The sequence below is a fragment of the Salmo trutta genome, chromosome 11, assembly GCF_901001165.1.
Source record: "Salmo trutta chromosome 11, fSalTru1.1, whole genome shotgun sequence".
NCBI classification, from domain to species: domain Eukaryota; kingdom Metazoa; phylum Chordata; class Actinopteri; order Salmoniformes; family Salmonidae; genus Salmo; species Salmo trutta.
Genome location: NC_042967.1, coordinates 8,059,884 through 8,087,381, shown reverse-complemented (window position 1 = coordinate 8,087,381; position 27,498 = coordinate 8,059,884). Strand labels below are relative to the sequence as shown.

Genomic DNA, 27,498 nt, shown 5'->3' with positions numbered 1-27,498 from the left:
AATAACAGAATAATAATAAATACACAATGAGTAACGATACACGGGGTACCAGTACTAGGATAATTGAGGTAGATATGTACATAACTAGGAATAAAGTGACTAGTCAACAGGACAGATAATAAACAGCAGCGTATGTGATGAGTCAAAAAAAGTTAGTGCAAAAAGGTTAATGAAGATAGTCCGGGTAGCTATTTGGTTAACTATTTTAACTCACTATTTATCAGTCTTATGGCTTGGGGATAGAAGCTGTTCAGGGTCCTGTTGGTTCCAGACTAGGGCTGTGGCGGTCACAAAATTTTGTCAGCTGGTGATTGTCAAGCAAATAACTGTCGGTCTCATGGTAATTGACCGTTAATTAACATAAACACATTTAGCATCTCCTGGCTTCCACACTCCTGCCTAAAAGCCACTGATGCAGACTTTTGGAACATCTACATTTTAAAAAGTCTAACAAGTCCATGTAATATAGCCTACACCTTCACAATAAATCCATTATTTATTTTAGACGGGTCTAAAGAAGCATGATATGAAGAAAATGTAGTCTATTTCAGAAGAACAGAATAGCATGTCCTTATGTTAGGTCCTGATCTGGATATGCCATACGGCTGTGGGCTACACTAGTTAATTTAGCAGACAAGATTTGCTTAGAATTCCGTGGCATTATTTTATAGTATGAAGAATACAATTGAACAAAGCTGAATAAAATAGAAAGGATATTTTCTCCAAATGATTTGAGGGAGTGCGCACATGCGGCTATTCTGTGTTGAGTGGTTAACAAATAAATAATTACTCCTATATTCTTAATTTAGAGTTATTAATCTATCTTTAGTTGTTGGTCTATATGTTTTGATTTGCAATACATTGTAAGGCTGCATGATGCGACTCTAATGATTATTTTTTTTTGTCGCTTGAAAGGCATGAGCTCTGCTTTGGTTTTTTTTGCGCAGGCTGTACACACTTCATCAGTCTCTCATTCACATTTGAGAAGCACTTGATAATGCCTCGAGTTTCCCGGCGGCATCCCCTTTGTGTGGCCATAATGCACCCTAAAAACAATCCATGCCTTTTGCAGCCCTTCACCTTGATTGCTGCATGCTCCGTAGCACTTCTCACTCACACGGCTCTCCATCACGTGATCTGGTCTTTCTCACAGGCTACAAGTGAAGGCAGACACATCGGGTACGCAACTGCGCACGTCCTTATCCAATTCCATGGTGCACATTGAAGATATTGGAAGAACTGTCCACATTTACTTTTCGTCAGCCAACAAGATGAGTCGGCCTAACAAGCAGCAAAAGCACTAGCCTATGTCAATCTACTATCCCCCATAGTACAAAAGTCAACTTATTCTATTCTGTGTGAGAAATAAATATTCCAAACATAGTCTGGGACAGTTGTGGGATGCAATAGATCACAAATTAATACAACCACTAGCATCAAAAAACCTTTTTTACGCAATGTGGCTGATGCAACAGATCAGAACGTTTAGCTTAAAATGTTGATAAACTATTAGGCTATTTCTTCACATTATAAGTGCAGCAATGCGCACACGGCAGTAGGCTATAAGCGCAAATATTTCATTAGCGGGAAAACACCATCATCAAAAGTGACCACAAATGCAATTGTGCATGGAATACTGTTATTATAAAGGTGCATTTTCATGGTGAAAATGATCTTTCCCAAACTTGACACTCACACACTGCTTATGTATGCCAGTTAGGCTCTGCACCCCTTGTGAAACTGATTAATGTGCTTAATTTTAAGAAGTTATTTGGCCACTTTGTAGTTGTGATACAAACATTATCAAGCAGGCCTATGGGCTAGGCTACATGAGGTGTGCGATTATGATAATAAAACATTTCAACTATTTTTTTCTTGCCTTGTGCTGAGCAAGTGATAATATATAATTCACAAGTGATAAGTTAATAGTCACCCATCAGACTATTCTTGATTTAATTTTATCTTTACATATACTAAATAATATATGTGTGAAATTTGTTTTGATTTAGAATAGACCATTATCATGCACCTGTCTCGAAACAGGGTCAGCGGGAAAAAATACATGTAATCTCTGCACTTAAATAGCGAATGGAAGACGCTTTTCCCGTGGTTCATTTTCATGCCAGCCAGGTAGGCTATACTCCTGTTGTAAAGATAAGCAATGAGCTTAATATTTGCTTAATATTAGGAATGTTGAGAAATAAATATAGTAGGCCTAGCCTGTAGAAATCTGATGGGATCCTCCTTTTTTTTAAGAGGCCATCACTCTATTTTATTGCGCAGTTTCATAGCCATTGAAATGTTACGCAACATGAGCTCATGGGCTCTCATGAACTGTTTGATTAGATTTTCGATTACATTTGCATTGATGCCAGAGTGATTAGAGGGACAATAGAGTGCTGAGTACCAGGAAGTTAGCAAGTTTGGTAGGCTACTAATGACTGTCGTGTCTTTGGGTACCATTAAACTGAAGATAGGTTTATCAATTAACTCCCTGTAATTATTATCACGCGATTAAACTGATTAATCGTTTAATTGTAATTAACTAGGAGATCGGGGCACCAAGAAAAATATTCAGATTACAAAGTTATAATTTTCCTAATATAACTTAACCTATATTATAATATAGGCCGATTATCTTCTGGTTTAAATGGCGTATTTTACCTCTAGTCCAGTCTCATTCCAAACGTGGTAAATTGTTGTATCTGCACGAACCCAGTCTTTACTAAAATCATCCATACATCAATTGTCTTAAAATCATTTATTTACTACACTAAGTAATTAACAGAAAACATACAAACAGTAATTATCGTCACAAAGGATTGGTAGCGTAATGTGCCCTAATGGCTAACAGGCAGGTTGGCCTGTTGAACAATGGATCATAAAAGTCAGCTGAGGATGCACACCTACAGAGTTCATTAATATTACAATTGACAATTGAACGCTCACTCATTCGGGAACAATTGCAATCAATACATATTTACGCTCAGTGTCGTCAGGATCCTTGTTGAAGAGTTCTGTTCTGATGGAGAGTTCTCTCTCTCTCTCTCTCTCTCTCTCTCGGTTAGAATGGATCTTTCAAAGCGACATTCATTAATGTCGTTATAGAATGGATGTTTCGTTGGTCTTCGCGTTCGATGATACAATTTACTTAGCTGCAGACTAATAATTAATATCAAAGACTTGTTCTTATTCTGTCGATCTCGATAGTCTAAAAGTTAACCACGTGGTGTAGTTCACTTTCAGTAGAGGAATTGTATGGTAAAACCTACTGGCCATGGAGTGCAGGCCTGGTCTTAAGAAAGTAAATCAGGGTGGGGTTTTTTATAGGTGACCCTGGAACAGGCTTGTCAAATGACGCCTGGTCCTGTCTGTGTCCCTTGGGGGCGTGCCGATGGCTGAGTGAAGCTTGGTACAGAAATCCAATTCTATCACATTAACATCAGTACATAGCATCTCAATGTATTACAAATAGCTTTATCCTTATTAATACATTTTATACAACCATTTTGATGCAAGTCTCATCGCTGAGGCTATTATATAAACAGTTTTATGGTAATATGGCTATATTGTCTCTTCTGAGTATCACAAAATTGTACCAAGCGGACCAGTTCATAGCTGGACTCTTCACCAATCTTCCATATCTTCTCCAGAACACACATGTCGCTCGGTTCTCCAATTCTATGAGTTGGAAGAATTTCCTTTGTCTCTCTATGAAACCTGTGGTAGGAGATTCTCCTCTTAGAGTTTTTACAACCCTTTCACACAGGGCCTGGGTTGGGGGGAAGGTATGTTGGGGGATGGTACAAAGGGGAGGGGGTCAACTGATAGCCCTGTACCCAAAGAGGCCAACGTCATGACATACCCCCCCTGGTGGTTTGGATCTTGTTTATCCTGCAAGTTACAAATCAACATAAAATCATGACCACGTGATGTCCCATTGGTAGATCATCGTTGCAGTCCTCTCTGGTGGTTGAACTTGGTAGGCTCTCTGAAAGCGGAGCCGTCCACCACAAGGATGGGCAGTTGATGTCCGGTTGGTGATCGCCGTTGCGGTCTCCTCTAGTGGCGTACCTTGGTAGGTTCCCTGGAAGCTGCAAAGTACCCAGGAAGGGCCAGGGGATGTCCTGGTTGGTGATCGCCGTTGCGGTCCCCCCCTCTGGTGGTTTACCTTGGTAGTCTCTCTGACAGCGGGCATGCTGCTACAAGGATAGGCCGTGTGTGTCCGGATTTGGGGTCGCCGTTCCGGACCCGTCGTCCAGACTGGAAGATCTGGCAGTAACTTAGGCAGATGTTAATAACGCACACACACTCATGAAATATATATAATTACATTCATTCCCCAATGAGCGGCGTTGTGGCACTAAGTGATGGTTGTATGGGGACTTTGTTTATGGCTCTATCACTTCCTATGTGTCAAAGGAACTGAACCGAAAAGGAATGAAAGCATAAACAAAACAAAAAAATATACAAAATATAGTTCTCACACAAAAAAAAATTATCTAATTGGACTGTATTCTATATACGTCCAATGTTCTGGCAAAATGATTATCATGGCATTGTCTCTAATGCCATATCTAGGGTTTTTCCTACTTGGTGTGTTGCTTAGGCGCTATCCTAAGTTGATAACTATATGATGAGTCTACAGCTGTAATGCACTAGTTTTGGGCAGTCTACAGGTATGACCTACGGACTTCTGGGAAGAAAACTGGTGAGTGCTGTAGAGGCAAAGGCTTAGAAGTAAATGTTCAACTTTACTAAGGCTGGTATATTGCTTGGGCCCTTAAGTGGTCCTAGCATAAATCCTAATTGGATGTTCCGTTGTGCATGTGCGCTTATGCTTACACACGCGCGCATGTCAAGGGAAGAAAACCAAGTATCCGGGCAGATTACAACTTGTTCAGAATGAGTCTGACGTAGTCAGGTAATTTTCAGGTCAATGCCTGGAGGTCAGTCAGAAATGGTGTCAAGGGAGTCTGTCGTAGTTTTTCTACAAGTCACTGTGTCTTCCACTATTGTAGTGGCGGTAGGTATGAAGTCTATTTCATAGCTATGTTATCCACGGAGGAGCTAACCTCACGACGGAAGTACTCTTTAAGTATTGGACCAGTCATACGTGGTGTGATCATGGTTCATGACTTATAATAATTTTCCTCCTGAATGGAGGGTCCTATTTATTAGTGACATGTGTGTTAACCATTGGAAGAGTGCACTGGAGATTCCCCTCCACGTTTTGCACTCTGAGTGACTCCTATGTCGCTATTATCAATCGCAATTTAACTTGTGAGGTTACTAATCTTCTTACTGATTGTAGCGGGACTGACTGTTGCTAGTACTGGTACTCAAGGGGACCAGTTATTCTACCGATTTATTCTGAAATATTATCTACCGGAACACATGATTGGAGCATTTTACTAGTTGTATTGTAGTTGAACCTACACATGGCAAAGAATGATTACTGATGCCATTTGTTTTGGAGGTGGACAAGTCCACTGGACTTCCTTTACGACCAGTGTGGTACACCTCAGTACTATCTTAGATGCCTTCTAAGATAATCCCCGTCTAGGGGCCTGTCTGCTCCTCACTGTTCTCATAGGAGAGTTTACAACTAGATTTGGTTTATGCTCTGGCGGCCTCGTACGGTGTTGTCCGTAGTCTTGACCCCCCCACCGGCCTCGATGAGGCTCATCATGGGTCTGGGCTACTATTCCCCCCCTTTGTGCCTTGGGACCCCCCCACCAGCGGGTGGTGTTGGTGTCCGATGCGCAAATGAAAAGGTCGGACCCTATGTACGAGTTGTCAGCGGCCGCGTTGTTATGAGAATGGCTGTAACCTTTCAACCAAATCTCCTGGTGTTTGTGCTTCAAAACGCTCAGTGGCTGTCGAGGCATGTCAGTCACCACCACGTCCGCGTGTGGCAACCTCTTCATTACCTGCAAACTGAGACGAGGATATCGGTCTGTGATATTGCAAAGTGTTTCACCAGTGGGAGTCATCGGGTCAGTTGCTGGACTGACGCCATTAGTGTCATTGTAAGGGGTGACAGTCCCCAACAAAGCGGAAGGTGTATCATCGGAAGCAGAGTATACTCTGTGCATCAATGTTTTACTTGCTGAGACGGCCGCAGTGCTTGCGGAAGTGTCCGAAGGACAAGAGAAGTTCATCTCAACTACCGTATTGCACGACTGCAAGGAGGAGGGAAGTTGCTCATTCACAGAGACAGCTGGCTCGAAATCATGAAAAGAATGGTCAATCAGGTTGGCTGATGGAATGTGTCGAGATATCGTAATATCTCCATGGATCGGATTTTGTACCAAGAGGTTTCTAAACGTCTTTTTCCCAAGGGGTGCTTTCGACAGATACCCCTCGTGAAGGACTGCGTTGCAGCTAGCGTTAGGGGAAGACAGTGTGGTCAGTGGAGAAGGCACTGTGGCCTGTGACCATACCTCGTTGGTTTTCCAATCCATCAATGGGAGTAACCGATCCATCAAGTCTGCTCCAAGTAGCAGGGTTACAGTTTCGAGGCTGGTAACATACACAGGGTGAACGAGCGATACGTCCTGGAAGTGTAGTTTCAGCATGACTCAATGTGAGAGGCGAGGTAGTCTGAGTGACCCCTCGAAGTTTAGTGTCGCATCGTTCCACTTTTAACCAACGTTTAGTTTGAGATCATCAAACAATGTTTGAGAGATGAGTGATATTGTTGCACCCGAATCAATTAGCGCATGACAAGCTAAGCAGTCCTCCAGGACTGTTTCCAGGTATGGCCGTTTAGATTCGTGGTTAGTGGACATATTCCCCACAAAGTGGAGTGGTCGTTCGCAACGACGTGATGTGCCATGTCTGTTCAAGGTGGAAGCAGATTGACTTTTCCGATTTTGAGTGGGCTTGGCTTTAACGAAGCGTTTGACCTTTTTCTTCGCAACTTTTGTATCAGAGTCTATAGACAAAGCCCGGGGGCTTGTTTCTTGATCAAGCGGGCCCTGGATAGGGTCTTGAATGAGAGCGGGAGAAATTTGAACTTTAACGTCCTTGCTATGGGTGTTAATTCCTGCGGACCTGGTGTCCGGTAATTCCCCGTCTAGTCCTTGTGACTTATCTTTTACCCTTTTCTCAAATTGTTCTCGCTTAAGTTCTTCCCGTAGTGGGACTTCTGGAGAACATTGGTCTACGTTTTGGTCGTCCTTCAACCCTTTGTTACCCTTGTGCTCTGACACTTTTTGTGGGTTGGGTGCAGGAACGTAGCGAACGGGTCGATTGTAGCGGTAGTCATGTTGATGGCTACGTACTATACAGTTATTTCGACCGCGGAGGTTATTGGAATCATGGTTTCGTGGTAGAAACTGTTGTTGTGCGTCATCTCTCGACGCTCCAATACCTGATAATGCACCCTCTAACTGGAGTGAGTGCTCCTGGTTAAACTTCAAAACTGAGTGGTCAGGGCTCTTAGCGTTGTGAACTTTTGATGCCTCAAAAGCTGTGCTTGCAAGCTCTCTGAGTTGTAAGATAGGCAAGCCAACGTGGGCGGCAGGGCCCAAGTAGGTAATCAAGGTGGGATACATGTTCGACAGAAACATTTGTTTGAATGGTAAAAGCTCTTCCATTCCTGTTTCTGTGAGTAGGCCAAAGTAAGCTGAACGAAGCCTATGATAGTAAGATTGTGGGTGTTCGTTCCGAGCTTGTTTGACGGTGTTAGCCAGTGAGCTATCGTGTTTGCGAGTCGCAGAACCACTGAATTCTAATTTCAAAGCTGTGGCAAGTTTAGCGTAGTCATTTAGCACGTGTTGCTGTTGTAGACGAATTAACCTTGTCACGTGTCTATTTGACGTTCGCTTCAACAGGTAAACCCTGTCAGAACCCGTAGCGTTCGGGTAGCCATCCAACGCGTCCTCTATGTCAGCTAGGAAAGTCTCAGTATCGTTTGGCTGACCTGGAACGGGGTCAAAGGTGGGGAAATTCTTGACGAGTTTGTCAAGGTATTCCGCGCCAAGCGGGCGGAGAGGGTTGGCTTCCTCCTGTGGAGAGATTGGGGCCAAAAGGCCAAGAGAAGAAGCCAAGCCTTGTTGTAGTTGGCCAAGAGGCGCCATATTACTCAGTGCCGAAGGGCCAAGAGGAGAAGACTGACGGACACATGAGGGAGGCAAGGTCTGAAACCTATTGTCTTCACTCCTATGAGTACAGGGCTCTGGTTGCTTGGATGGGTAGTCGCGCTGTAGAGCGTGACCATTCTGGATTTCCTCCAGATGGTACCTAATGGTGGAATTCTGTTGCATTGCAGAGTCCACTTGAGCGCTTAGAGTACCGATTTTGGACACGTGAGTGTCACACCTGCTCCTTTCGGTCTCAAACTTATCTGTCATGGTTTGCAGATAGAGGTCTTGAGTACGGAGCGAGAGATTCAGTGATGAGATTTCCTCTGCTTGCTTAGAAATCAATATTTCCAACCTCATCAACTGAGTTCTCCCATCATTCATTTGGTCAGCGACTTCAATAAGTTCTGCTGATTTATCATCCAACTTTGTCATTGTGTTCATTAACTGATCGTCTTTGGTCTGCAGCGCTTTGAGGAGCACCGTGTTATTTTGAGTAACATTCAACAAAACAGCATGCATGTTGTCAAGTTGAGCGCTCCTGTTTGTAGATAACTCTTCAGATTTATCTAGTTTGGCGTGGACATCATCGTATTTAGTTTTGGCTAAATCGAGTTGTTCCTGTAGCATATGATTTTGTTCCTGTAGAAAATGATTTTGTTGAAGAGCTTGTGCTTGTTCATCGTCATACGTTTTTGCAATTACATTTAATTGTTCAGTTTTCGAACGCAGTTCCATAGCTAGCAGAATTTTTCCCTTGTCTGCCTTGGTCATTGGTTTCCCGGTTCTCTCCACCTGTCCCTTTATGTCTACCGTTACCTGCTCGTGCTTCAGCTGTGCACTGCGGTATTGGACAGATGGCAATCTCGGATGGCAAGACATCAGAGCTAGACTGGAGAACCTTTACGAGGCCTGCGCCTGATGGTTGATTTTGGAAAACATTGTTGTCTGCTTTTCCACTAATGGCATAATTAGGGTTGTTATCGCTGCTGAGGTCAGAGATCAATCCATTTACGGATGGAGGTTCACTAATTAGCGGGTGAGTGGGGACCACCCCCTCTGATAGCCTGCACATTATTAGAACATTTGAAAGGATTTTTTTTTTTCCTAATTTTCCAAAATGTTGGAATGTGGGGTGTGGGGAGCTGCAAAGACGATTTTAATCTATTTATAGACGTTAATGAACCATCAGTACTGTACAGTACTGTGGAAGTTGGGCGTGAATGAATTTGCAAAAGCAAATTGAATTAATCAATGCCAATGATTAGTCCTACCTGGGTATTAAACTTGAATTACCTGAGAGGTTGCTTCATCCAGGTTAATATGCAAAGTTTAAGTTGTCTCATTTAATTGGAAGAACCTAGAAAGGTATGTTCGACAATTTAACTTATTAAATTGAATGAGACGATAATCCATACAATCTCTATTGATTGGATATCATAAGTGTAAACCGTAGGTCAAATGTTGGGACCCTTCACCACTAGGGTACGCTCCTCCCTGGGGCTGAGCGTCAGTAAAGGGGTTTTACTGACTGTGCTTTGCTAAAGCAGATTTTACTAATGAATCTATTTATGATATATCAAACCTGTATAGGCTATCTGCGAATTAACTTTCAATTAACTTGAGAGCCTTGCTTCATCTAAGTTAAGTTTGGAAAAAGTTAATCATGTCTCATTATGGACGCCCAATCAATTTTGGATATTTTTTTAAAAGATCCACTTGAAAAGGTAAATCTGGCAGTTTCACTTGTTAGTTAAATTGAATGAGACGTCATATCCAGTCAATTGCGATTGTCTGGATATGTTACCGTGCTCCACGTTTGAATTTCCCCTAGAGATGTACTGGCAATTCTTCACCACCAGGGTGCAGAATGCTGAAATTAAACGGAAGTACAAAGGTCGGACTTCCGTCGCGCTACGGAGGAATTTTAAACGTGGTACGGAGGAGGGTAAAATGTTCCCTCTCTGTTAGCTTGCAGTAATGCTAAGCTATTGCTACTTGTTTCAGGAGTATCACTTCCAAGCACCAAAATAGGATCCTTTCACTATGGAAAGGGTGGGTTTTCTAGTGACGTCTCACCTTAACCCCATTCAGCATATTCTGCTAGCGTTTATGCTGACCGGAGCGACACGGTACTTAAATACAGATACGGTCTGCCCACACTGTCTTAGTGCGGTAGGCAAATTATTCGGCTCGGTTACCGGACAGTTAACTTCTAATTTCTAACCTTACTCTAGAAGTTAATATTTACCGACAGAAATAGTACCGTTTGGCCTAACGGACTAAAACTGGAATTTATCCCTCACTGCTATCGACATAAGACCGGAGCTACTCTAAATATCTTCTCTCAATGGAAACTGCACAATCACTTTGTTTAGATAGCAGGCTGTTTGTACAATTCTGTTTGCACAATTGATATATAGAATTTCACAGCAAAGTCCAATTCTATCTTAGATTCCTCGCACGGGGGCTCCATAATGTCGTGTCTTTGGGTACCATTAAACTGAAGATAGGTTTATCAATTAACTCCCTGTAATTATTATCACGCGATTAAACTGATTAATCGTTTAATTGTAATTAACTAGGAGATCGGGGCACCAAGAAAAATATTCAGATTACAAAGTTATAATTTTCCTAATATAACTTAACCTATATTATAATATAGGCCGATTATCTTCTGGTTTAAATGGCGTATTTTACCTCTAGTCCAGTCTCATTCCAAACGTGGTAAATTGTTGTATCTGCACGAACCCAGTCTTTACTAAAATCATCCATACATCAATTGTCTTAAAATCATTTATTTACTACACTAAGTAATTAACAGAAAACATAAAAACAGTAATTATCATCACAAAGGATTGGTAGCGTAATGTGCCCTAATGGCTAACAGGCAGGTTGGCCTGTTGAACAATGGATCATAAAAGTCAGCTGAGGATGCACACCTACAGAGTTCATTAATATTACAATTGACAATTGAACGCTCACTCATTCGGGAACAATTGCAATCAATACATATTTACGCTCAGTGTCGTCAGGATCCTTGTTGAAGAGTTCTGTTCTGATGGAGAGTTCTCTCTCTCTCTCTATCTCTCGGTTAGAATGGATCTTTCAAAGCGACATTCATTAATGTCGTTATAGAATGGATGTTTCGTTGGTCTTCGCGTTCGATGATATAATTTACTTAGCTGCAGACTAATAATTAATATCAAAGACTTGTTCTTATTCTGTCGATCTCGATAGTCTAAAAGTTAACCACGTGGTGTAGTTCACTTTCAGTAGAGGAATTGTATGGTAAAACCTACTGGCCATGGAGTGCAGGCCTGGTCTTAAGAAAGTAAATCAGGGTGGGGGTTTTTATAGGTGACCCTGGAACAGGCTTGTCAAATGACGCCTGGTCCTGTCTGTGTCCCTTGGGGGCGTGCCGATGGCTGAGTGAAGCTTGGTACAGAAATCCAATTCTATCACATTAACATCAGTACATAGCATCTCAATGTATTACAAATAGCTTTATCCTTATTAATACATTTTATACAACCATTATGATGCAAGTCTCATCGCTGAGGCTATTATATAAACAGTTTTATGGTAATATGGCTATATTGTCTCTTCTGAGTATCACAAAATTGTACCAAGCGGACCAGTTCGTAGCTGGACTCTTTACCAATCTTCCATATCTTCTCCAGAACACACGTCGCTCGGTTCTCCAATTCTATGAGTTGGAAGAATTTCCTTTGTCTCTCTATGAAACCTGTGGTAGGAGATTCTCCTCTTAGAGTTTTTACAACCCTTTCACACAGGGCCTGGGTTGGGGGGAAGGTATGTTGGGGGATGGTACAAAGGGGAGGGGGTCAACTGATAGCCCTGTACCCAAAGAGGCCAACGTCATGACATGACCATCAGAGCTTGGAGAAGCCTAATTACCGTGACTAAATGGTCACGCGGAATTTGACTGCCTTCATGGCTCGTGACTGCCGGTGTGGCGGTAAGGTCACTGCAACAGCCCTATTCCAGACTTGGTGCATCGGTACCGCTTGCCCTGCGGTAGCAGAGAGAACAGTCTATGACTTTGGTGGCTGGGGTCTTTGACAATTTTTAGGGCCTTCCTCTGACACCGCCTGGTATAAAGGTTCTGGATGGCAGGGAGCTTGACCCCAGTGAGGTACTAGATTGTATGCATTACCCTCTGTAGCGCTTTGCGGTTGGATGCTAAGCAGTTGCCATACCAAGCGGTGATGCAGCCAGTCAAGATGCTCTCAATGGTGCAGCTGTAGAACCTTTTGAGGATCTGAGGGCCCGTGACAAATCTTTTCAGCCTCCTGAGGGGGAAGAGGCATTGTCGTGCCCTCTTCACGACTGTGTTGGTGTGTGTGTGGACCATGATAGGTCCTTAGTGATGTGGACACTGTGGAACTTGTAGAACTCGATCCACTCCACTACAGTCCGGTCGATGTGAATGGGGGCGTGCTCAGCCCTCCGTTTTCTGTAGTCCATGATCAGCTCCTTTGCCTTGCTGATGTTGAGGGAGAGGTTGTTGTCCTAGCACCACACTGCCACTTCTCTGACCTTCTCCCTGTAGGCTGTCTCATCGTCGTCGGTGATCAAGCCTACCACCGTCATGTCGTCAGCAAACTAAATGGTGTTGGAATCGTGCGCGTCCACACAATCGCGATGAACAGGGAGTACAGGAGGGGACTAAGCTTAGTGGTGAGCTTTGAAGGCACTATCGGGTTGAACGCTGAGCTGTAGTCAATGAACAGCATTGTCACCTCTTGACCAGGTGGGAGAGGGCAGTATGGAGTTCAATAGAGATGGCGTCATCTGTGGCTCTGTTGGGTCGGTATGCGAATTGGAGTGGGTCCAGGGTGTCTGGTGTGATGGTGTTGATGTGAGCAATGACCAGCCTTTCAAAGCATTTCATGGCTACAGATGTGAGTGCTACGAGGCGATAGTCATTTAGACAGGTTACCTAGGTGTTCTTGGGCACAGGGACTATGGTGGTCTGCTTTAAACATGTAGGTATTACAGACTGGGTCAGGAAGAGGTTGAAAATATCAGTGAAGACACTTGCCAGCTGGTCAGCGGATGCTCGGAGTACGCGTCTGGTAATCCGTTTGGTCCTGCGGCCTTGTGAATGTTAGAACTTTAAACAGGTTCTCTCACATCAGCTACGGAGAGTATGATCATACAGTCGTCTTAAACAGCTGGTGCTCTCATGCATGGTTCAGTGTTGCTTGCCTCGAAGCGAGCATAGAAGGCATTTAGTATGCGTCTCTGTGTGTGGAGTAAAGGTGATCTAGAGTTTTTTTTCACCAATAGTTGCACAGGTGACATGCTGGTAGAAATGAGGTAAAATGGATATCAGTTTTCCTGCATTAAAATCACCGTCCACTAGGAGCACCTCCTCTGGATGAGCATCTTCTTGTTTGCTTATGGTCCTATACAGCTCGTTGAGTGTGGTCTTAATCCCATCATCTGTTTGGGGTGGTAAATAGACAGCCATGGAAGATATAGTATTCTAACTCATGCGAGCAGAACCTCGAGACTTCCTTAATATTAGAGATCGCACACCAGCTGTTGTTAACAAAGAGACATACACCTCCCCCTTGAGCTTACTGGATGCTGCCGTTCTGTCCTACTGCTGCCAGATGTATATTATCCATGTTCATGTTCAGCCAAGACTCCGAGAACCATAGGTTATTACAGTTCTTCAGGTGCCGTTGATAGGATAGTCTCAAATGGAGCTCGCCCAGTTTGTTTTCCAGTGATTGTATGTTCGCCAATAGAAGGGAGGTTAGAGGTGGTTTATGTACTTGCCGACGTAGTTTGTCAGGGCGCCTGCATGTTGGCCTCTCTTGCGCAGTCTTTTTAATTTCCGAGTCTTTGGGATTAGGGCCTGGTCCGGGGTGAGAAGTAGGTCCTGCTCCTCTGACTTGTTGAAGTAGAAATATTAATCCAAATTAAGGTTAGTGATCGCTGTTCTGATGTCCAGAAGCTCTTTTCGGTCATAAGAATTAGAATTATGGGGAATAACTCATCGCGATGAGGCATTGCCAGCTTTGGACTATAGAATGCTTCAGACAACCAATGGTAAAATGTTTCATATAATTTTCACCTAGTACAATTACTTTGCCTACTCTTAATTCTTGCCTAATATTTTTGCATGCATAACCTTTTTTGTAACCAATTCCGATGGTTGTTAAAAGCGGAATTTTGTTAATGGGCTATTACAGTTATATCAACACATTCGTCACTACCGTTTAACAACTCTAAATCGCTTTGGCACAGTAGGCATCAACCAACTTGCCGATAATGTTGAATAAAACGTTTGAACAGTCTATAATTTTCATTCAACATAATCAAAGTTAACATAGGCCTTACCATGTGAAACTGATAGACCTTTCAAATGTTTTATGCAACATTATCTAGATGCTTTCAATTTCCAAACCTATAGGCATGCCCAATTTAAGTATATTTTTTAAAGATAGACTGTCAACGTCTATCAAGGTGATATTGCACTCCAGAGGGATAACCTAAAATAACATAATGTAAGTTATTGAAATAATCTTTAAAAAAAGTTGGGATTATTTATTAGTCTAGTGGTTAAAACAATTTAGGCATATAATGTGAAATCATTGTCAAAACTGCAAGAGATACTGTTGCAGGTAGGTTGCAGGTCTACATCATTTACGGGTTGATCATATTCAAATATAAACACATTCTTTCAACAACTCCAAAGTAATTGCTTATGGTGCAGGAACCACTGACTTGCTGACCTTTTCTATTATCAAGACACCTGCTGGTAACTCAACTATAGTTAGGACAGCTCATGAGGTCTCCTAAATATCTGTAGACTAGATGGGACTCTTACGACTAAAGATGCTTCAAGCATAGCTTTTATTTTTACCCATTAGAGTAGGAGAATTTCTACTCTGAGACACTTTGTGGATGCGGGCCCTGGTCTTGATTCATTTTGTCTTAAGTGTGGGACCATGCTTTTCATTTATTAAACCATTAAAGAGTATCAAGTAATACAATCAACTAACATGTTTGTAAAGTACTCATAGCAATCTCTCATTGCCCAATCAGACGATGCTGCATAGCAGGGTGCTCATATCAGATTTCTTGATCCAACATCCTCTCACTCTGTATCTCTTACAGTCAGTAGACATGGAGGATGGGAAGCCTGATCTGCTGCTGGTCAAAGAGGAGACAATAGAAGATGAACCAGAGAGCATTGATCTGCTGAGTGGACTAAAGATGGGGGAGCAAGGTAAGAGAGAAATACAGTAGCCTACATACAGTAATAGATCTTCAATGGGAATAGTAATGTGCCTGGCTATTATTCTTTCAGAAAATTAAATCAATACAACTTATGTTTACATACAAAAACACACAATGCATGAATTTGACCAGGTAATTGACTAAAAAAACTCCATATGTAGAGTTCTCTGCCATGTTTTTTAAAGTATATTTTGTAACCTCTTCCTTCAGGTGATTGGCTGAAGGAAGATGTTAAAAGAGGAGACTGGGTGGCCATCTTGGATTCCCAGACCGGAGCAGCCAAGGGTCGAGGAGACGACATCACCGAGCTGGCCAGGGCCAGAGGCGACATAGTGGAGGTCAGTGGATGGGACAGCATCCTTAATGCCGGGCTGGGGAACAACATTGTTAACCACAACCAGAAACAGACAGTCGAACATAAAACAACAGCCAAACTTAGTTTCCATGACAACAGACTGGCTGAGACCAGGGCAAGGCGTAGATTTGGTCTGCAGGGACGGGGTGGTGTGGGTGTGAGTCGGGAGAGAACAGACACAGTCTCGGCTACCGATGCTCCGTCCTGCTCCTATAGTTGTGATTCAGAGAGACTGATGGGGCCTCAGGTTAACCCTCTAACAGGTGCTGCCTTCAGCCTGCCTTCTATAGGATCTATCAACTGGAACATGGACCCTGCGACAACACAGACACTCCCTGGCCTTCATTCTCCTCACACTCTCCTAATGTTTAACCAGACCTCAGACAATGCCAGTGCCTCAACACCAAATGGCAACACAAGCCCATTGACAAATGACAGTAGTGGAGACGGAATCAGAAAAGGTGGTGGCGCCAAAGAAAAGCGATTCCCGTGTTCGTTCTGTGGGAAAGCCTTCAGTTTCCCCCAACAGGTGGAGATCCACCAGAGGATGCACACAGGGGAGAAACCTTTCTGCTGCAACCTGTGCCGAGCCAATTTCTCCCAATTATCCAGCCTGAAGAGGCACCAGAGAGTCCACACGGGGGAGAAACCTTTCGGTTGCCACCTGTGCCGGGTCAGTTTTTCCCACATGTCCAGCCTGAAGAGGCACCTGAATGTCCACACGGGAGAGAGGCCGTTCGCCTGTACGCACTGCGAGAAGAGGTTCTCAGAGAGAAGCTACCTCAGGTTACACCAGCAGAAAATGCACACAGCACATGTATAGTGTAGAGTAGTATTAGTTAGTTTGTAGTTAATTATGTTTGTTTTGGATGTAGTAGGGAACTGGATCAGATGAACTGAGGAAAGAATTAGTATGATGAGACAGAGTAGATGATATAGTGATGGTTGGTGTGATGGTGTCTATAAAAATGCTTCACTGATGAGAAGTGACAACATTGTCCTGTTGTTTGATGCCTGTGTTTTATAATGAGGAACTGATAGTGCCTTAATTCATGTTTACTTGACAAAGTAATGAAGCTGTGTGTAATGTTAAACATTTTCCAAAGTATTCTCATTCATTTTATGAAAGTGAGGGTACCAGATTTACAGAAAAGGTCAAGTGTTACCATAGTGTGAAACATTATTCTACTTGTTACTAGGGCTTTTGCGGTAATCCAGCATCCATGAGTCATGACCTCAATAAAATTCTATGTGACCAGTCATGGTAATCTCCTTTTAAGCACTCTGGACATATGTTAGTAGTACCCAACTCGGTAACGATCATCAGGTCGCTAATGGCCTGGTACTCAGGGCTCTATTGTCCTTCTAGACTCTCTGACATCAACGCAAATGTCATCGAAAATCACAAGCACTTATCATCAAAACAGTATGTGCTTTTAAAATTTACCTCACTGTGATTGGTTGATTGGTTGTCGTTCTGCCCTTGAACAAGGCAGTTAACCCACTGTTCCTAGGCCGTCATTGAAAATAAGAATTTGTTCTTAACTGACTTGCCTAGTTAAATAAAGGTCAAATAAAAAAACTGAGTGGAAAAAAAGCTCATAAAAAACGGATTTAAGATATCTTTGGTACAAAATTGGCCTAGCCTAAATAAAACTAATTCAGTCTACGTTATAGTGAATTTGTATTTTATTTTGAATAGCCTAGTAATAGGGCACGTTTTATATTTTTCATAATTAATAGGCTGACACATTACCTTTAGCTACAGAATATCTCACCACCATGTGCTTCCATCTCCTCCCCCGCTTTCCTTCATGACATTCTTCAGCGCGCAGAGAGAGGCGCTGTCAACAGTTTAATGAAATACCATATACAGTTTCGGTGTGAAAACATGTTTACTATCGATGTTCTCTTACAGATTTCACTTAGTTTCCCAAATGAAGCACTCGGTAGCTGCAGGAACAGGGTTGGAGTGCCCATGGCATACAGAGTTTGGGCGTAATATCTGTCACATGTTGCGCCGCGACATAACCGTAGTTTACCCGATATGGGACGAAGCGGCTATTCGATACGGATGATATGTATTTTTTTTCTCTTGCCCATGTTTCTGCCAATTTGATAATGGGCCATTCTAGATCTAAACTAATTTTACATATTAGTTACGATTAAATTGAGAATAGTCTGGTGAAATAATGGTCACTTGATGAGAGCTGGAGGGAACAGCATGTGCAGCCTGAGGCAAGGAACAGAGCACAAGCTTTCTCAAAATCGCAAACAGCCTATAGTCGCATCATGCAGCCCATATATCTGCTGATTTCTAAGGCATTCTAAGGTTTGTATCATTCACAACTAAAATGGCCAAATTACTGAAAATCTAGCATATAGGACCTGTTTCAAATTATGACTTTTACGCTCAACATAGACACTTCATATGCGCACTCCTCTGGAATGGGAAAAATATCATTTCTATTTTAAGTTCAATTATAATCTTCTTACTATAAAATCATATAATATAAAATAATGGCATGGGACTTAAGGATATCTTGTCTGCTAAATGGACAAGCCTACAGCACGGCGCATAGCCATAAAATGATGTATTTTTGACAGTGTACAGTAGGGCAACTCATATTCTATTCTTCTGAAATACATTTTCTTCATATCATGTATCTTTAGACTGGCCTAAAATAAATCATGGCTTTATTGTGATGGTGTATATTCAATTGATTGATGATATCTTTAAATGTAGATGTTCCAAAGTTCATCAGCAGCTTGTATGCATGGAGGCCTGGAGATGCTGAACGTGTTTATGTTAATTACTGGTCAATTACGTGAGACTGTCTGTCTTGCATGACAATAACCAGCTGACAGAATGTCATGACCACCACTGCCCTACTGATTTTGTCGTGACCACCACAGCCCAACTTATTGTTTTCTTTAATAAAAAGTACTGTACTTTACATTATGTAAGTGTATTACCATTTTAGTTGAAATTAAATACAAAATTTACTCTGTGCTGACTGGCTTGTTTTTTTGTGTATCATTGCAGGGACTGAGTTTCCCTTATTTCAGTCGAACCAAAACATTATACTTAATTGTTGAATCAACACATATGGATTTTTTTTTAAATAATAAACTCCAATGACTCCATATTGTTAGGTACTTGAATCACAGTGTTAGAGATGGGCTTGACTGGTTAACATTTTATAATATGTCATGTTTCTGTGTGTGCACCAGAGTTTCTTATATGAACCTTTTATATGCTCTTTTGTAAAATTTGTGTTTAGTCTGCAGTCCATGAGGACCTGCTGATATCCGGTGTTGCTGGCAGGAGAGAGTGGACCTCTGAAGAGGCTGGTCACAAACCCTGGCCCTGGACTAAGACCCTGGATCAGGAGCCATCGTTATTCCGTCCCGATTCGGAACTAGGACCGACCCACGAGGGGCAGAGATTCCACCACACAGAACACAATCAGTGGACAGGTGGACTGAACAACCTCAGTCCTGGTGGTCATCAGAGAGACAGAGGCTCCAGTCAGGGATCCAGTCTGCAGCACAGACCCTTCTCTTCACAGTCTCAGTGCAGGGATGAAGCAGGGCCTGGGGCTGATAGAGCTGGACCCTCCTGTTCCTATGATTCAAACACCACAGTATCCATGATGAACAGAGCAGGTCACTCTAGGCTTCAGCCTTCACAGAGAGTGGTGGGAGACACCCCTGGTGGTAGTCTAACAGGAAGTCTGTCTTCTCCTTCAGGATCTCGTCTAATGCCTGGTGACTGGGTTCATAGAAGGCCTGGACCTGGGTCTAGCCTTCCTCAGTTACCTCATGGTTACCTCACCAATACAGACAGGGTCAGGATGGGCGTTCACCACGAGAGGCACCTAACCTATAACACAGCACACAATCCCAACAACACCCAAACAATGGCTAGAGGTCAAGGAGGGAGCTCAAAGACTAACCACCTGACGGTGGTGGCTCCTGCTTCTACCTCCTCTGTTGTCATTGGGTCACAACGTAAGAGGCCAAGCAATAGGACAGATGCTGACAAGCCGTATGCCTGCCCCACATGTGGGAAGAGCTTTGCGGAGGCAAGGTATGTGAAGCAGCACCAGACCATTCACACCAAGGAGAGGCCTTTCAAGTGCAAACTATGTTCCAAGAGCTTCTCCTTCCTGAGTTACCTCATCAGACATAGGAGTGCCCACAATGGGGATAAATCGTAGCAATTCTTTAACTGAACTATTATACTTATCATGTGAAGTGTCCTGGGCTAAGAGTTTTTATTTTTTATTACTATGTCCCTCAGTTGAGCATCTGGGTATGCTAACGTTCTCCCATAATACAGATTGGTTGTTTGGTGTGCTGACATAACCGACACACTGTCATTGAAATCTAACACTATATAAATACAGTGCATTTGGAAAGTATTCAGACCCTTCACTCAGTACATTATGGAAGCACCTTTGGCAGTGATTACAGCCTCTAGTCTTCTTGGGTATGACGTTACAAGCTTGGCACACCTGTATTTGGGGAGTTTTTCCCCCATTCTTCTCTGCAGACCCTCAAGCTCTGTCAGGTTGGATGGTGGGCATCGCTGCACAGCTATTTTCAGGTCTCTCCAGAGATGCCTGATCGGGTTCAATTTCGGGCTCTGGCTGGGCCACTCAAGGACATTCAAAGACTTGTCCTGAAGACACTCCTGCGTTGTCTTGGCTGTGTGCTTAGGGTTGTTGTCCTGTTGGATGGTGAACCTTTTCCCCAGTCTGAGGTCCTGAGCGCTCTGGAGCAGGATTTCATCAAGGATCTCTCTGTACTTTTCTCTGTTCATCTTTCCCTCAATCCTGACTAGTCTCCCAGTCCCTGCCTCTGAAAAACATCCCCACAGCATAATGCTGCCACCACCATGCTTCACCGTAGGGATGGTGCCAGGTTTCCTCCATACATGACGCTTGGCATTCAGGCCAAAGAGTTCAATCTTGTTTCTCATGGTCTGAGAATCTTTATGTGCCTTTTGGCAAACTCAAAGCGGGCTGTCATTTGCCTTTTACTGAGGAGTGGCTTCTGTCTGGCCAGTCTACCATAAAGGCCTGATTGGTGGAGTGCTGCAGAGATGGTTGTCCTTCTGGAATTTTCTCCCATCTCCACAGAGGAACTCTGGAGCTCTGTCAGAGTGACCATTGGGTTCTTGGTCCCCTCCCTGACCAAGGCCCTTCTCCCCCGATTGCTTAGTTTGGCCGAGTGGCCAGCTCTAGGAAGAGTCTTGGTGGTTCCAAACTTCTTCCATTTAAAAATAATGGAGGCCACTGTGTTAATGGGGGATTTTCAATGCTGCAGAAATATTTTGGTACACTTCCCCAGATCTGTGCCTCGATACATTCCTTTCTCGGAGCTCTTCGGACAATTCCTTTGACCTCATGGCTTGGTTTTTGCTCTGACATGCACTGTCAACTGTGGGACCTTATATAGACAAATCCAAATCATGTCCAATCAATTGAACTTACCACAGGTGGACTCCAATAAAGTTGTAGAAACATATCAAGGATGATCAATGAAAACCGGATGCACCTGAGCTCAATTTCGAGTCTCATAGCAAAGGGGCTGAATACTTATGTACATAAGGTATGTTTTTTATTTGTAATAAATTAGCAAAAATGTCTAAAAACCTATTTTCACGTTGTCATTATAGGGTATTGTGTGTAGATTGAGGAAAATAATTCATTTAATCAATTTTAGAATAAGACTAAAATTTCGAAATGCACTGTATATTCCCCTTTGGAATTTGGTTTTACCTTTTGTTCTAGTCATAACAAATATAATGTCCCTCCCAAAATCATTTTGCATAATCAGGTGGTACCTGTTCCTTTAAATACTATAATTAGGTGGTCAAATCTCTTAATTAATGAGAAATCATGTTGTCATTTTGATATGTTGACTTTTTATTAACTTGTTTATCATTTAGAATTAAAATGGGCTTAATCTTCCCTCGAACCCATGAAAGGGTTTCCACTAGATTCTACGGCCACAGTCAAAATTGGCAATATCGTAAAAATGAATGAAATTAAAAAAAAAGGCTTTTTGGTCATTATTTAAGGTTATGCATAAGGTTATCAGAGTGGTTAAGGTTAGTTTTAAAATCAAATGTTAAGAAAGGACATTGTGGAAATAGGCAGGGTTTAGACAATTATAATTTTGGCTGTGGATGCTAGTGACGACTGCTTGAAAGATACTGATCATGAACAGGAGGTTTGACGTGTAACGTAATAAGCAGTACCGTAATTCAAATTACAGCGCGCATTCCCTTCATTTAGCCACACCCTTCTATGACGCCTACCAATAACATCATTTCTCTTCAGTGTAAACGGAAGTAAATTACGAGGAACAACTTTCACGTGTTTAACGTTGCTATTTAGACGTTTATTAACACCATGGTACTTAAAATTACTAATTTAACGGCACAGAATCACATACTTACCATATGTAGTCTTTAATACATGTTAGAGACAGGACTTTGTGATAGATATGTAGTTAACGCTAGTTAGCTGCTAACGTTAGCTAACAATGACTAACGGTATGGTTTTTCACACTCAAATAGCCTCCATCATGGAGGTGCTAGCGAATGCAGCCGTGGCAGAGATCTGTAAACTCGTAGACGACGACTATGCAGTGTTTCGTTTGGAAATGACTCAAAGCCAGAAAGAAAACAGGGCATTGCGGAGGAAACTACAGCTATTTGAACTGAAGATGGCACGGGACCGCGTCCTCGCCAGTCGTTCCAGTATCAAGATCCTCGACAGATACAGAGGAATGGCAAGAGGTATATTCTGCAGAAGGCGGAGGCTACGCGGCCTTTCGCTCTTCATATATAGATAGCTCAGTGCCTGACCCCCCCATATTCTATTTACTGCATTTCCTATTATTTACTCAGTAAAAAAACAATGTGATGCATGGAACATAATACAATACAGAGAAATAAATAGCATATCAAGAAGTTATGAGAAGTGTTACCTTAAATCGTTTCCAATTCTAGACAGTGTCAATAGGGTACAATATACAGTTGAGCATTGACAGTACCTAACTTAACCCCATCTTTCCCCCAATCACTCTCTCAGGTGAAGGACATCTCACTGGAGGCCACAGGAGCTTTGTGAAGCCAGCGGGACACAATACATGGGGAGATGACCAACCAATCACTGTTGATGAGGGGAGTGGAACCTCAACCCAGCACATTATCATGATAGAGGTTAGTGTCAAAAAATGCTACTTTGTAAATCAATAGCCTGTTTATTTCAGCAAGGCTTTCTTCAGCTATTGACTTTTATACATGCACATTTACCATAGGGGAGCTTGTTTGACTTCCCTACGACATTGTTATCCAATTTAGGTAATAACCTCCTCTCTTCTTGTGTCAGTCTATAGATGCAGAGACTGCAGGTCCTGGGGTCAAGCAGGAGAGGTCTGAAGGAGAGGAGGACCCACGGCACAATAGAAACATCCAGACTGGAATGGCTGGAGTGCACCCTGTAGCCACAGAGGACCCCACCACCACCACAGTGCAGCCCAGGACCCAACGCAGCATCACGGAGGTCAGAGACAGACACAAGTCAGAGACAGACACAGAGACTTTAACTGTAACACAAAGCCTTTTACTCACAGGATCTGACCACAGATCAGACCCAGAGAGACTGGGGCTGGGGCCACTGGGCTGTCCTCCTGCTCCTGGCTCAGAGTATTTACTTTACGGTAACCCGAACATGAGGGCTGTTAATTCCCATCTGGACTCAGGTGATGTGTTAGAGACTGGCAATGATCCGTCTTGTTCTTACGCTACACAGATGGACCCTGGCAACATGCGATTGGGTTTAGAGACACACACTGATCTGTCTAGAGTGGACTGGAACCAGTACAGTAATAGTGTATACTCTGAAGGGTGCCTAGATAAGAAAGGGGAGGTTATAGTTGTAGATGAGGTGACTGTGAAAGTGGAGGGTGACCCTCCCACATGGAATGCAGATAGTCACCTAGGAGACAGACAATCACAGGGCAGAGATTTCTTAGATTACAGGGAAAGCTTAGAGACAAATCAACATGCGACCCATTCCCCTTTACACGCACTCAGGGATCACGACCCAGTGTCCACATCGATGGGGCCTTCCGATTCACACGGCCGCGTCCTTTTCGATCAGGTATTGAACTCAGACGACAGGCCTAGAGCCCAGGTAAAGGGAGGGGGAGAAACATCAGGCGGTATTAAAGAGAAACAGTTTCTCTGCACGTTCTGTAACAAAAGCTTCAGCTGCCCCCAGAAGGTGGAGATCCACCAGAGGGTCCACACAGGGGTGAAACCCTATAGCTGTAACCAATGTCACATGCGCTTCGCCCAGGCTGGCAACCTGAAGAGGCACCAGATGGTCCACACAGGAGTGAAACCCTTCAGCTGTCCCCAGTGTCCCATGTGCTTTGCTCAGGCTGGTGACCTGAAGAGGCACCAGAGGGTGCACACAGGGGAAAAACCTTACAGCTGTACCCAGTGTCCCATGCGCTTCGCCCAGGCTGGTCACTTGAAGATGCACCTGAAGGTCCACACTGGAGAGAGGCCGTTCGCCTGTACACACTGCGGGAAGAGGTTCTCAGAGAGAAGCTACCTCAGGATACACCAGCAGAAAAAACATTCCACTCTATAACAGAAAGTAACCATTCCAATCGATAGCTTCTGATGTTTAGATCCTACCCTGCATTAAAGACACAGATGAATGTTCATTGATGTCAATCAAAAATAGCCACAGATGCATTTGGAATAATGAGAGTAACAGATTTCAGTGTTTAATATTCCTGAGTAGAATATTGCATCCAGACATTGTGTGATGCACTGTATGATATACTGTACAACCCTAAAAAAGTCTGTTAGATAGTGTTTGTACTGTGTCGGATATAAGATGTTCACAAATGCCTGTTTCATTACTTCCATTCAACTACTATTTTTTAATGAGAAAATGAATGCAGTTTATCGAGTTCATGCAGATTTTTTGTTGAGAAGTATGTGTGGTTTTCATATGGTGTATTTCAAGACTTCCTCCTGTGATTAAACTTTTCCTGTTGTAAAGTGATATCCCAAGTATAAATACAATGTTGAACAATACAATGTTTTGAACAAAAGTTTTTTTTTTTTTTTTTTACACAACTGCAAACTTCAAGGAATACGGCATTCAATTAGTTGGTTTGATGGGAAGTTGTGATGCCATTGGCCTAGTGAACAAAAGAAGAAAGGCCCAACCCACCCATTTGTGCTATGTCCTGGACCACCTATTGAGATGTGCCTTTTTGCTAAGTAAATCAGGTGTTAAGAGGTGAAAAGGAGACTGGATTGGCACCTTAACACTTGTTCATGTTTAATAAACACAAAATGGGACTTTTCTTTTTAAGACGCATTGAGACTCTCTTTAGAGACATCCCATTTCACCCTATTCTGCATACACCGAACAGTGCTTTATAACCATTATACACTTACTAAATATACCTACACATACCCACTAAATATACTTACACATACCCACACACTAACAACGACCTACTGTAAACATCAAAATAGTTTAGTCAGATTTGTCGGATGACTTTTGACTTATCATAGCTGACTTATTTTTACCCACATCATATTTATGTCCACCATGATGGGTTTAACAACAATGAAGTCATTCTGTAACTACAGTATAGGACTCAAACGTAGTGATGATGGGCAAACACTCCATGTTTCAAGTGTGTTTATTATCTGTGTGTACGTATCTGAGGGAGTGCATGTCTGTGTAATCTGTATCATCTGTCTCTTCCAGGAGGAAGAGGGTCCAGAGGTGCTGCTGATGAAAGGGGAGGGGTGTGTGGAGGGTCTAGACTACACCTTCTCCTGAACCCATAGAGGAACCAGCTGAGCAGCACAGGACCACACAGTCACACTGAGGTGAGCCACTGTAAACAATTGACTGCATGGTATTAAGTCAGGTCCAATATCCACAAAGCAACTCAGAGTAGAAGTGATTATCTAGGATCATATTTGCCTTTTATATAATAATGAATAACACTGTAGACAGATCCTTGATCAGCACTTCTATTCTGAGACAGCAGATAAGGGACCATGCTTTTGAATTATCTAACCATTAAAGAGTGTCAAGTAATCAAATCATCTATCACTTTTCCAGTTTTAAATCAACTACCATGTTTGCATAGTACTCATAGCAATCCCTCATTGCCCAACCAGAAGATGCTCCATAGCAGGGTGCTCATATCAGATTTCTTGATCCAACATCCTCTCACTCTGTATCTCTTACAGTCAGTAGACATGGAGGATGGGAAGCCTGATCTGCTGCTGGTCAAAGAGGAGACAATAGAAGATGAACCAGAGAGCATTGATCTGCTGAGTGGACTAAAGATGGGGGAGCAAAGTAAAGGAGAAATACATATAGCCTTCATATAGTAATAGAGCTTCAATGGGATGCCATCTTGGATTCCCAGACCAGTGGAGGCAAGGGCCCAGGGGACATCAGCAAGCAGGCCAGGACCAGAGGCGACATAGTGGAGGGGGATTGCTGCGGGATTATTTAAGATAATCTTTGAAGAGATAGGGTTTCAGATGTTTTCGGAAGATGGGCAGGGACTCTGCTGGTCTAGCTTCAGGAGTAAGCTGGTTCAGGGCATAAAATTAACACCTGCTAAATACGGGTAGATTTACCTATTGACGGGTAAGAATGTCTATTTCACCAGCCACGTTAGTGGGTGGTCAATTTGCAGGGCTCTAAAGTGCCAGCATTACATTTGCAAATAAAAATAGTCAAAAGACAAGTATGAGCACATCTTTTGTTTCATAGCTGCTAGTCACACAAAGAAATATGAATCCTATATCCCACCTCGCGCAGCAACACTGCCTGGCTGGGAAGTTGTGTGCACTGAGTGAAGTGCTGAAAGATTCATTTTTAGAGGCGCTGCACACAGGCATAAAAGTTTGTCTAATTTACTCAAAAGTCTACAAAGTGAGACTTTGTCCTCAAGTTTCTTGGCTATTTACATTGTTTTGTTCATAAGCTTGGTTGTTTTTCAACATTAGTTTGATTCTGCTACTTCAACTGATAGTTTAGAGACACCCTAGTCAGGTCCCAAATCTCACACGCACACAGACACACCTAACACGACTCGAAGTGGCCCCGATACCACGTTAACCTTCACCTTAAAGTGGAAGCTGAACCTTTTCTCTCATCAGATATTTTGGTTAAAAGACTCAGGTCACTAAATGTTTTATGAAGTTGAGCAAAATACCACATAACTTCATACTAATACATTTCTTGTTTTGAAACATGACAAAGCATGGTCATCTGTTTTATTGTTGTTGATGTAAAAAAATCAGAGTGCCTGGTAAATGTTTTCATCTACCTTCCACAGTGGCTGGTGGTCCAAAAAGTATATTTTAGGCCCTGAGCTGGTTCCACCATTGGGGTGTCAGGACAGAGAAGAGCTTGGACCGGGCTGATCAGGAGTTGCCCTCCCTTAGGGGTGGGAGGGCTGAAGAGTCCAGAGGTGCCAGAACGGAGTACTCGGGTTGGGGTGTAGGGTTTGAGCATAGCCTGAAGGTAGGGAGGGGCAGTTCCCCTTGCTGCTCCGTAGGCAAGTACCATGGTCTTGTACTGGATGCACTCTTGGACTGGAAGCCAGTGGAGTGTGCGGAGGAGTGGGCTGACATGGGAGAATTTGTGAAGGTTGAACACCAGACGGGCTGCAGCGTTCTTGATAAGT

At 42.9% G+C, this 27,498-nt stretch overlaps 2 protein-coding genes across 3 annotated transcripts; both read left to right on the top strand.

The window, feature by feature from the left end:
• The first annotated feature begins 15,334 nt into the window (after positions 1–15,334).
• Positions 15,335–20,153, top strand: LOC115201909 (zinc finger protein 805-like). Its single transcript, XM_029765796.1, has 3 exons — positions 15,335–15,360; positions 15,582–15,709; positions 19,011–20,153. Exons 1-3 carry the CDS (start codon positions 15,348–15,350, stop codon positions 19,947–19,949), a joined length of 1,080 nt encoding a protein of 359 aa, XP_029621656.1. The 5' UTR covers positions 15,335–15,347; the 3' UTR covers positions 19,950–20,153.
• A 2,779-nt stretch (positions 20,154–22,932) lies between these two features.
• On the top strand, positions 22,933–26,084 carry LOC115201890 (zinc finger protein with KRAB and SCAN domains 1). 2 transcript variants are annotated; one of them, XR_003879843.1, is made up of 4 exons: positions 22,933–22,966; positions 23,136–23,309; positions 25,551–25,675; positions 26,045–26,084. XR_003879843.1 is itself a non-coding variant. In XM_029765772.1 (2 exons), exons 1-2 carry the CDS (start codon positions 22,958–22,960, stop codon positions 24,405–24,407), a joined length of 1,281 nt encoding a protein of 426 aa, XP_029621632.1. In that variant the 5' UTR covers positions 22,933–22,957; the 3' UTR covers positions 24,408–25,142. The 2 variants fall into 2 exon arrangements, 1 of the variants encoding a protein (XP_029621632.1); XM_029765772.1 differs by lacking the exons at positions 25,551–25,675; positions 26,045–26,084 and having other exon boundaries at positions 23,136–25,142.
• Positions 26,085–27,498: the final 1,414 nt, after the last annotated feature.